Here is a 12,172-nt window from a genome sequence, read left to right as displayed (position 1 = left end):
CTGCTTTCAGTGCTGACAAATCCCTGTCCCTTGGTCATGTTGAAAGCCAACAGGCATCTCGGTTTAGCTCACTACGGTACACTTTAGAACAATAAATCTCCATCTGGAGTGCAAGTGTCAATATTTATTAGAATGTTATGTTCTTCCCGGTTCTGCGTGTAGATGATGATTTTGCTTTTCGCTTGGCCTGTGCAGTGTGTTTACCACCATCCCTTTTTCCACTCTACAGCTGCAGAGTCTAAAAGCTAAAGATTTGTTATTGTTTCTCGCTGGGGCAAACTCGAGAGGATCCACATCTTTTCATACGTACACTGGTTACTCATAGGTCCAAAATTAGAGAATTAATCGTTGATGATAAAACATAACATTTCAAACCATTGTTACCTTTTCGTATCAGTCAAAACTGATCAGCGTGTGCAGGTGACCTTTAAGTTGTGGCTGAACTCCTACTGTACATACAATACAACTTGATTAATTTTGTGCATTTCACTTGCAGTATCCTACAGAGTTGAGGCAGTGCCTCGTGGGATACAATGAGATCATCTCTGACTGTACGTTTTGAGTTACCAAAATGGTAAAACATAGCAACCTGTCATCTATTTCAGTGCGCAGTCTCACATGCCAAACTTCCAGCTGAGCGACATTGCCAACAGTTTGCTTGTGGTCACACACAGCAAGCGTGGCCAGACTAAAGGTAACGACGATGCACACCACACATGCACGAGGTCTAGCCCAACACAACATTGGATTTTGTTTCCCCGTCTCCTCAGATGCTGTGGAGACGTTCAAGTCGATGCTGCTTCAGGACCACGTGCCCACGCAGCTCGCCATCACCAGGCTGGTGCAGGCCCTCGGCAGACATGGCGACGTGGCGGGAATTACGGAGGTGCAGTCTCTCGTGGAGGGTGTCGGCACGAGTATCAATCTGTCCACCATGTTGTTCACCAACAACAAGGCCCTGGCTCTCATCAAGCAGTAAGTCCTTCCTGCGTTCTTTTTTATCCTATCACTGGTGCGTTGGATTCCTAATTGAGAATCTCGATATGTTGACATGGGTCAAAAACATCTGTTTCCTTAATTTTTACTTTTTTTTTTTTTTTTTGGCAAGGGGTTGGTGATACAGTGAACCTCCACGTATTCATGGTTGCAGGCAAAGAAGAATAGCTATACTCTAAATCGTGTTTTAGTTCAATCAGAAAAAGAAATATAAAAGGTCATCTGCTACTGTACATTTCTATTTCATCTAGGATTTCAACCACAAGCAAATCTTATGACATTCTAGATATCCCCTTAATTCTGACTTTTCATGGTTAGATTAATGTAATTAGGGCCCGAGCATGAGGTGGTGTAAAAATCTTCATGGAATCGTTGTTTCTTATTCTGAGTCAAACAAGGAACCCGCCGTTTGGGGGATCTCGGCCTGCCTGAACGTCTTCCCGAGGGTGTGAAATACACTTAGGTCAACAGCTCACTCAGTTGTGCCGCCTTCAAGGATAAAAAATAAATAAATGAATGAAATAGTTAGATTTAGCATCTTAGTCACTGGACCGTTTACAATGGGGAGGACATGTCTATCATAACAGGACACACATAAAGTCTGAAGGATCCCGCCTTGAAATGGACCAGGAAGTCGGACATTTTGATTTATAGCGGCCACGCTGGAGTCTCGAGACTCAGTTCTGTCTCATTATTTTTAGGATTCACCATGAAAAGGGGGATGCGTCGGCCAGGTGATTTCTGCTTGTGGCTTTATTTTTAATTAATTAATTTATTTTTTTTAATTGCTAATCTGTTAGCCTGTAGTTATGTGCAGGGTGGCTGCCAAACCCGTATGTTGAAAAAAAATTGAAAAATGTACATTATCCTGCAAATTATTTAGTAAAGTGCAAGTACAGCTCCTCACACAAAGAACAACAGTTTTAACACATTACCGGCAGGCATGTGCGTGACAGGAACTGTTTTGACACACTCTTAGCATAAAAGCTTAGCAAGCAAGCAAGCAGGATGTCCAGAACAAACGGGAGACACGGGCATAATAAGATTATTCATGGTTTCCTTTTAATGTCATGAAAACACCCATCCTCTACCACCGTCGCGTCGCCTCTCAAACAGCAGTGGACAAAATATAAAAAACACATTGTGCATCAAAGTTTCATCACGGCACTGGCCGCATTAGCGCGACAGGCGCCTCCGTGCCAACTCGGCAGCGCCGCAGAAAGTGGAAGAAATAGCGAGACGGCCTCACGCCCGGTTGGCCATCGTTGCTTGGCCCTGTCAGCTTGAACCTTGACCTCCGGGAGCGGCACCCTGAGCCGCTCTGACACGTGCGTCCCCGCTGTGCCTGAGTCAAGCTGACTGGTTAAGAGCCCGGGTGGGGAAGCGAGCGGCGCTGGAAAGCAAAGCGAACCGCATTTAGCGGGGCCCCCCGCTGAATTATTCAGACGGTCCCGGTCGCAACAATCAGGGTAGATATGTTCACCCACCTTTGGATAGTCGCACATACACTTCCGCATAGGCATGCACGCCGCCGCAGTTAAATATTCATCACGTTGGCGACGGTGGGAGGGGCAGGCGCAGTTAAGTGAATTCGCCAGGCCTGGTTGCCATATTGAGTCGGCTATCTGTAGAGCTTTCAATTTTCATGGCTTTGTGCACCAACATTTCACTGAGCAAACAACACGGCAGAAGTTTACAAAGTGAAGAAAATTGTGAATATCGTTGTGACATGAACTCTTTGTTGTTTTTGTCCTCAGGGGTGATTTGGAGTCAGCAGTTGAGATGCTTGAGGAAGTTTACACCAGTCCGGACAGCAAACTCCCCAGTATGGCCTTTGTCTTCCGGAAGATTTTGGAGGAAAACAACGACAAAGCCATCGACAAGCGTAAGACAGACAACAGCCACGTAATGTGCAATGACCGATGTCACCAGAAATGCCATTGACCGAAGGCGCCTGCTGTTTTGCAGTGAGTGCGATGGCTGAGCGGCTTGCCAACCACTTTGCCTGTTACAGACCAGCTATAGATCTCTTCCTCAACCTTTTGGACTTGGACAAAGTAGAGGATGCCAAGTTCATGCTCGCTGTGAGTGTTTGCCATGCGTACACCAATATGTTATGTAACTGCCATCAGACAACCATGAATGAAACATGAAGTGCAACTGAGTAGCTCGGGGCTTAGTACAAAGGATTTTGTCATTCTTTCTCTCTAAGGTCTGTTGACTGCGTTGTGTCCTATAATGACTGCAATGCTAATGACTCCATCCTCCAACCAAAATGCAACAAGTCCCACATTTCTTAGTTTTAATATCTTCCCTCTGCTCTTTCACAGCCCAATGTGAGGCTCATTATTTTATGACCTTTTTACCATCTCACCCTTTTACACCGTCTGTGAAGACACAGTCCTTGGGCTCATGGTCTTTTTTTACCCCTCGACTTTGTCAAGACCTTGTCCTTCCTCACTTGCGTCCATCACGGCTTAGTCCTGTCGCTTGTCATTTTTCAACCCCGTGACTTTGTCCAGACACTGCACTCTATTGAACTAGTGTCCCCCAGGAGCCCGTCCTGCGGCTCACGTCTTTGGTCAACCGCTTTACTGTCTGCAACCTCACTCTTTTATTCTGAAGTCCCTCAAGACTCAGTCAAGGGTATTCGACTGAAGTCTTTCCAACACCTGTCCCTCAGCGCTTTGTCCACGGGCTCTCATTATTCTTTAACTTCTTGACTGTGTCCAAAGCTCATTTGAAAAGGAGTCCCTCGGGGCTTTGTCCTGGGACTCTTCTTAATCTTGGAATACCAAATCTCCTTTTTGCCAACCTACTGCCACGCTGGTGACTCCTTTTGCCTCCCTTCTTAGACACTCCACATCTTAAGTCCTTAGTGCTTTCTGCGTAATGGCAATTAGAATCATTCACAGGAGAAAAAGAGGGGAAAGTGGTGGTGTTTTTTTTTTTCTTTTTTCTTCTTCCCCGTCACAAGTCCATCACAACATGCGTCTGTCAAGAATTCAAACCCTTGTGAGGGCCGGATGTATTCACCCACCACAGGTTTTGACTAATTTATCCAGCCTTTTGCATTTGTGTCCCACATTCCTCAGAGTCTGCTGGTCTGTGGTTGACCGACTCAGACTTGTACTTCACTTATTTACGTGGAATTCATGCATTACAGCTCGATGGTTTCGCTGTGAGTGCTGGGAAATTAATATGTAGATGGTAGATGGCAGGACGAGACAGTGACAGAATGGCGGAGAAAGGTCCCATACATGGGAGAAAGTTGCCGTTGTTTCCTTCTCGCTCACTTTCTGCGGGATCACCCCTTTGTTGTTTGCTTGCATGTGTGACTTTATCGGACACTAATGAAAATGCGTGTTACTTACCTCTTCACATCATCACTCTTTCAACAGCAGTAGACTGTTTTTTTTTTCTTAAAGGTCAGCAAATACAACTTGAATGAAGATTAAAATCATTTACTTATATCATGAAATAAAAAAATAAATAAATAAAAAAAAGGTAAATCTCTATGTCTGCGCCTACTTTTTTTTTGCAGACATCTGGGGTGATAATCCTTTTCAATCATTAAACAGGCATGTCTGACATGATGGCCTTTAATGAACAGATACATTACTACTCACTGCTCCCCCCCTTCATCAATATTTAAGCACAAACTATGGATTACATTACTCAGATGCTTTATATGAATCCTGGACAGTTTTCAGAAATGCATATATATATATAAAATAAATAAACAGGTCAATATGTGATAATCAGCAACACACAACACACTGATCACGTGCTAATATTATTATACAAATTTCTGTAGTGCTCCCCTACTTGTCGAGCTTGTGAGTTCTGACATGACCCGAGTATAAGGTTTACATCTATCGTCCCCCTTGTAGACCCTCCTTAGGCCCCACTGGAGGACCGCACAGCAAAGCAAGCCGGGCCATCCCATCACAGCTATGCGGCAAAACTCTGAAAAGCTTTTAAGTAGACAGGCGCACAATAACCATGATGAGCCTATCCAGAGAGGTGAGGGGTGTGGGCATACGCGAGCGTGTAGTCATTAAGAAGTACAACCAGGACCACGTGTAAGTAGAGGAAGGATGAGATGTGTCATGGGAACATCCCGAGCTTTTAGGAGCCGCCGGGTCGGTTCCGGCGTCACCGGCGGGGGGGGGTCTTGGAATAAAATAAATAAATAAAACACCAGGGATGCAGCCAATGTGCATAGTGTCGCTCTAATTGCATGATTGTACTCGAATCATTCTGTGTGTGTGTGTGTGTTTGCGTGCGCGTGTGTACGCTGCATGCATGTGCACATTCTTGCAGGCCACTTGCTTTCGGTTTCGTAAGAGCCAAATGTGTTGGTTTACGACTGACTAGAAATGGCATCGCTGCTCAGTCATGAGAACACACCCCCACACACACACACACTTTGAGCACAGCAGAGACAAGAAATTCACTCCTAGCCATTTGGTGTATGAACGTTTGCATGTGTTTTACACGTTGACAGATCTTCTCCTTTTAGATCAAGTAAGAAACACTGTTCACGTCACATGTGTAATCTTTATCCATGTCCGTGTATGTCCAAACAAGCCCTTTAAGATGAATCCTCGGCTGGCAACTCAACACATTTATTTTTTCATGCAATAATCAAGTTCTTACCCATATGAATGCCCCATGAGTTGCCTCAGAAATCTTATTTCCTCTCTTATTGCAGAGGGTCAATGCCTTGGCGGAGCAAAAGGAAGCACTGGTGTCGTATTTGGCGCGAGCGTCTCAGCGGCCAGGACAGGTGCAGTCCCGCTTTGTCCTCTATTTTTATTTATTTTAATTTTTTTTTAAACATCTTATACCCCCCTTTTGAATTCATATGGTTGAAGAAAAATGTATTTTGTTTTGTTTTTTTGTGCTTTTGGGCTGGACCTGTTGTTAATTTTATCAGCAATTTTTACATCTAGTCTCAGTTTTATTCCAGTTTCAATCGCGCCTGTTAGTTTTCATCGCATTTAGTCAACCTCATCCCGTTATTTCATCAGGATTTAGTCGACAATATATCGAGTATTTTAGTCTTTTAGTCGTCTATGGAAAAAAAAATGTATTCGTCTTGTTTGCATATACCAAAATTGGCTAATCATATTTTAGTCAAGACAATAATTTTACCCTTTTACATTTTTTTGGAGTTGTCAGATAATATTGAATATTTTCGTGTCCATACACTTATTTCATGGAAGGAAATGTTGGTTAAAGTTGTTTTGAATTGTGTGTGACAGAAAATGCATGCAGCCATTTGACTGCAATATGTTAATTTCGCATGTGTTGGTCATCCCACGTGACGATTGTTCTTTGTGTGTGATTTGATAGGTGGGCAAAATCAAGACCTTGCAGAGCCTGATCCCCGACTTTGCTGAGAAAGAAGTGCTCTACCCTTACTTGATGAAGTGTCACGGTAAGAGCTGCGCCATGACGCCAGGGCCCGTGTGCGTACCAGCGTAGCGAGTATGGCTGAATTAACGATACATACCGTAAACCCTCGCTCAATTGCAAATCTCCGCTCACCTGTTTCAAGATTTTTTTGAGATAGAACTAAAACGATTTAATAAATAATGCTCCTATATGCGAATTTATTTTTGCCGGCTAGACAGTGAACAGCACTGCGATGGAAGATTCCAGGTGAGGTCTGACATGCAGACGAGGCTCCCTGTGGGGTTGACGACACAGGAATTGCCCAACTAGATATTCGTTTGCAATATACTCTCAATATTTAAAAATAATAGTATACTAATCCCTCGTTTTTTCGCCGTTATGGGGACCAGAACCCCCCCCCCCAACGCGAATTGTGAAAAACTGCGAAGTAGAGGTTGACTTATTATTATTTGTACTTTTTCTTTTGAGGGGATTTGCGCCTCGATTATGCCGTTGTAAGCCCCCCACGGCTACGACGGAATGCTGGCTAAAAAGTTGTAATTTTTTTCCTAAAATTGGCTGATCTTTACAAGAATGTCATGGTGCATTTTAGACAAAGGTGCAATCCTGGTGGATTCATGGATTTTTAAACCTCTGGTGTTGTTGTGTGAAAGTTATTGTCGTTCTGCACGTGTTGCTGCTGCTTCTTTGTTGTCTCCTTATTTCCTCTTTTTTTTGCAGAACATTGTGTCCATTAAAGAAGACAAAAATTGTAATAAATTAATATAGATCCACTTACAACAAAGAATAACTTGATTAACATTTTTTTTTACTGTAACAGGTAAATTAGTGCTACTGCCACCTAGTGTCGTGCATGTGTAATTACTTTTTATTCTTGTATGGGGGGGTGGAAATGACATGCTTAGCACGGGTTTCTATTATTTGTACATTTTTGCTTTGTGTGTTATCTTGCTCCCGAAACCATTGCAAATAGTGGGTGTTCATTTTAATGTATGCGTGTGTGAAGGCGCAGTACAAAAGACATGCTGGCCTTTTTGAAGAACACATGTCCACTAATGAGTTAGCTGTCTTGCCTAGCCTAGCGTGCTAATCGCTACACGAGCTGCCACTCAGCGCTTCTTTTGTCTTACATGCCGACTGTCCGTCTTTGAACGATAATGCCGACCCCCCCCCCCCCCCGTTATCACAGCAAGGACGAGCGGACATGACTATTTCATTAGCGTTAGCCAGCTGCTCAAACAAGGCGCTCGTAGGAGACATGCGTTGCCGCGCTTGGGTTGCCTCTTTAATTCCCAATAGACAGAACCTGGTTATTTTCTTTCGAAAAAAAAAAAAAGAAGTGGAGGGACATAAACGCAACACACTATTTGTATGTACCATGAATTTTGATGATGCTCATGGTGACAAAAGGAGCCTTTTGCACACTGAAGTGATATTTAATATCCATAAACGGGCTTGTTGACTCTCGTGGGGTTTACCGGGTTCCTCTGTGTTTCAGATTCTTTCGCATACTTTGTTCAAGGTTTATAAAGTGCCGCAAATGTGGCTAAAGTGCTTTTAAAGTGCTTGATCTTGGAGCAAGCAAGGTCTGCTAATGGGTTTTCCTTCAAAGTTTCGTCTCCCCGTTCAGAAGTAGATTTTTAATTCATTTTGATATAATACTGTAATTGCGATGAAGTCATTTTTAATACATGCATAGCCCAGCCAACCCATCTTGAAAGTTGAATTTGACTTCAACAAAGTGTATAAACCCTTGAATGCACATTTAAGAGTGTTAAGTAAATATGAGCCACACTTTTTTCATCTCAAATGTGTTTGTTTGCTTCACATGGATTCCTACGGCAGTCATGGACAAAGACTTGGCGTCGGCCAGGGCGCTGTACGAGCGCGTGCAGGAGGAGGGGCTGGTTCCGGACGAGCTGTCACTCAAGCGGCTGGCTGTCTTGTATCGCGACGCAGGAGAAACTGCCCCTTTCGCCGAGCCCCCCGTGAGTCTCACCGCCGCACAACTGCCGTCAACACCCATCGGTGCACAAAGTTGCATTTATTTGATGAAAATTTTAGAGGGGAAAAAAATATTTTAAGTATTTATTTATGATTAATTCTAATAATACATTTAAATTTGGGCTGTCAAACAATTAACCATTTGAATCGAGTTAATCACAGCTTAAAATTAATTCATTAATCAATCGTAATTAATTGCAATTATACTTAAGTTTATACAACAAACGCATGCTTTAGGTTGTGATGGTAATTAAACTTGAATAGCTGAGGTGAACTTAGAATTCCTTCTCGCCATGAGTGCAAATCACTTCCTGTGTTATTTATTGTTCCATCTGTATTGTTTTTTTGTTTGAATTCCCCACCCAGAGGGCCAACCTGCTTTTCTTTCATTTCTACAATTCCACATGTATGCGTCCGCTAGGGCTGAAAAATTTTAGGAGAAAATTTTCAGGCAATTTTTCTCACAGATATTGTGATTTTTATTTAATTTGCGATTTTCTCCATAATGTTCAGTGAGATTTACAAACATGACAGAAATGTTATTTAAACCATTAAAAACAATACAAGCTATTATTGTAATAATGCAAGGACAGGAACGACAAAACGTTTTGTGAGGGAGGCGGTCCTTTTTCAAAATGGTTCAAGTAAGGCAAGAAGGTACTGTACTACTTGCCGTCAAGTATAATTTGGGATTTGTGAAATTCTGCATTTGAAAATGCATTTTTTTAAACCCAAAAATGCTTAACATTTTGTACAAAAGTACATGTTCTTTGTACGTAAAGATTATGTCAATAAAATCATTGTCGCTTAGCAGAGCTAAATTGATTAAAATATATAATTTTGAGACCTATCATTGTGTAGATCTCAAAACTCTGTGGTGCAAATATTATTGATGAGATGAAAGATACGTTTGACATCGAACCTCTTCGCCTGCCGTTTACGTGTTCTGGTCTGAAAGCGTCTGCTATTTGTGAGCTCTAAATTTCCTACTTGTCATGCCGTGGGTCACTCCCACATTTGATGTGATTCTCCCTTGACAGGAACCCATTAAAAAAAAATATACATATATATATACATACATATATATATACAAATTTCCCCATTGTGGGACTAATAAAGGACATCTTATCTTATCTTATCTTATATGTGTGTGTATATATATATATATATATATATGTGTGTGTGTGTATATATATATATATATATATATATATATATATATTTTAGCTCAATTAATTACCGCCCATTAAAACGCTGATTTTGACAGCCCTAATTTAAATACGTAATTAATTAATATGAATTCAAAAAGGTTGAAATGATTCAAATGTGCTACATATACAGGAATTCTGCATAGCGTGCTTGAAGTTGCATAACAACAAAAATCCATTTGAAATATGTTATTTGAACAGCAGTGCCGTCTTTAAGGTGGGTGACACACTTCAAAACACCCATGCTTAAACGTTTGATGAACGAAAATGGAAGATGCTGGGTCATCGCAGCCAATTAGATCATGGGATGTATCCGCTTGTGCTCATTGGTCGGGAACCAAACATTTTGGAAAAACCCGCGAAGCGCTGAAGCCGCAAAGTGTGACGTGACGAGGGAACACTGTACACCCGATATTTGTGTTATTATCAGTTTCACAGTGTTGAAACATTTTGAAATTGATTAAATATTGAATGCCGTAATTTGACTTCCAAACGATACGGGAATCTTAACTACTTGTGCTTTATAAAATGAGATGAAGTGTTTGCAGTATAGTGAGGGTGTGTTGTCCTTTTAACACATTGACTTTGCAAACCACGCAATATGGTGCCTGTGAGATGGTATCAATGAGTGCTGTCTGGATATTTCTGCTACTTTGGAGCCTTTTAGCACTTGACGCATTATGTAAGTCGTGTGGGCCTATTTTAGGGAAACACACACACACGTTTTGTTTATACACACTTAGCGGGTTGCTGCTGAGGCCCCTGGAGGTAGGTGCGCCAGCAGCCTGACTCACCTGCGGGATGAAGGTAAAAGAGGCTCTTGCATTATTTAACATTCGTCAGGAAAGTGAAGTGATGCTCGGCCTTCACGAAACAGGCAGACGTGAATGCTGTCGAACGACACTCGCAGACCACCACCAAGGCCCAATAATTGGCATTTAATTGTATGGAAGCTTTAGAAATGCACACCCTCTACATATGTCAGATTTTAGTTTTTTAAGATTCTTGCGTTATTCACGGAGAGATTGGAGAAACATTGGCATAACCAAGGACAAGTAGTTATTGAGCGTTTGGCCTTTGCCCATAGAGGTCGATAGTTAGATTCACCCGATGGAAAAAATGTTGAAGGGTATTTCAATTAATTTCAGTGTGGTATATTGATGCACCCTTTGGAACAAATTATCTTCAAGTCTAGGTGCTGCTGCACTTTCCACAAAGCCTTTAGCTAGCCAATCAAGAACAAAACACACATATACAACAACACCTAGTGTGGATAAAAAAACGCAGATTAATTCACTACGAGCAGGTCTTCAGTGTGTCGTGGGTGTGTGCGCGCGTGTGTGTGTCAAATCCCTTCTTTGTGCATTAATGGGGATTTAAAGCTGAACCGAGACAACCTGTTTGGAGCATGCTAGCTATTTAAACACTCCCAGGAGGGTCCACACTTTCACAAAACCCGACCGCCCCCACCCAACGCCACAGCACCTAAGCGCCATTTTGGGTTTCATGCCAACCTGTTTTTCTTCTTCTGCAGGAATCGTTCAAGTTCTACGCTGACAAACTAAAAGAGAGGACCGTCAAAGCTCAAGGCGTCAACGAATAAAGCTGTAACCCCATCCCTCCATTTTTTTATTATATACATGATGTAAGTTGTGTTCCACTATCTTGTCCTCTGCTATCAATATGACTGTGATGACTGTACAGAGGTATTTATGCAAATAAATGATGTTAGGAATTCACATGTGGAGTCATCAGTGCTGGGTAGTGGGGTTAATTCAGTAAACAAAAAATAAGTAATTCAAATTGAAAAAAACAAATACATTAACAAAATTAAATAAAAACGATATGAGAACTTTTTTTTTTTTTAATATTTGAGGATTTGGGGTTGATTTTAAATGTATTGACTTACACAAGTTTGTCGGAAGAAGAAGGTCGAACAGTCATCTGGGAATTGTATTCCTCTTAAAAGCTCACTTCATCAACCGGTGTTTTAAATCTTTGTAATCAAAACTAAACATAATCAAACTGTTTGTAAAATGTAATAGTTACTGTGCATCATGACTTTGCATTTAAAATTACTCAATATAATTTCCGACGCACAATTAGATTTTAAATTTTCTAAACCTGTCTCTTTTAAAAATAAAAAAAACGATCAAATGCAATCATTCTGCTGGTCAACAGCAAATTATAAAAGCTTGAGCAATACGGATTTTACCATGCGTTGTCATTTCTAGCTCGGACAATGCAGAATCTAACCCTAAGTTCATAAATAGTACTAAATATATGACTATAATTAGTATATTATGAAAACCTGATGTGCTAGAGAAAAAAAACGAGTGCAGATTCGGAATCAGTGCTAAACAATTAGAAAAGTTTACTTGCATCTCTGATTGAAAGAAAAAATAGTATACATTTGTGGGGCAGTGTAATTCTACTTACAACTACGAAATTAATTCCATTTTTAAGTGACGTTAACTCACAGAAACACATAAGTCGTGATTTGACTTAATGCTTTAACAATTAAACGTACATTTATATCC

General features: G+C 41.3%; 1 protein-coding gene across 1 annotated transcript in view; it reads left to right on the top strand.

Moving 5' to 3' along the window:
- The window catches only part of lrpprc (leucine-rich pentatricopeptide repeat containing), a 53,063-nt gene extending 41,692 nt beyond the window's left edge, over window positions 1-11,371 (top strand). Inside the window, exons 31-38 of the mRNA XM_088304913.1 lie at window positions 606-694; window positions 771-975; window positions 2,754-2,881; window positions 2,965-3,080; window positions 5,714-5,788; window positions 6,358-6,442; window positions 8,266-8,408; window positions 11,167-11,371. Of these exons, the coding sequence (XP_088161039.1) occupies window positions 606-694; window positions 771-975; window positions 2,754-2,881; window positions 2,965-3,080; window positions 5,714-5,788; window positions 6,358-6,442; window positions 8,266-8,408; window positions 11,167-11,235 (910 nt within the window). The 3' untranslated portion in view covers window positions 11,236-11,371. The remainder of the gene's footprint in view (window positions 1-605; window positions 695-770; window positions 976-2,753; window positions 2,882-2,964; window positions 3,081-5,713; window positions 5,789-6,357; window positions 6,443-8,265; window positions 8,409-11,166) is intronic.
- The last annotated feature ends 801 nt before the right edge of the window (window positions 11,372-12,172 follow it).

Source organism: Idiotropiscis lumnitzeri, chromosome 9 (genome assembly GCF_059441095.1).
Source record: "Idiotropiscis lumnitzeri isolate Australia: NSW breed Sydney's pygmy pipehorse chromosome 9, RoL_Ilum_1.0, whole genome shotgun sequence".
Lineage (NCBI taxonomy): Eukaryota > Metazoa > Chordata > Actinopteri > Syngnathiformes > Syngnathidae > Idiotropiscis > Idiotropiscis lumnitzeri.
This window is presented reverse-complemented; position numbering and strand designations above follow the sequence as displayed.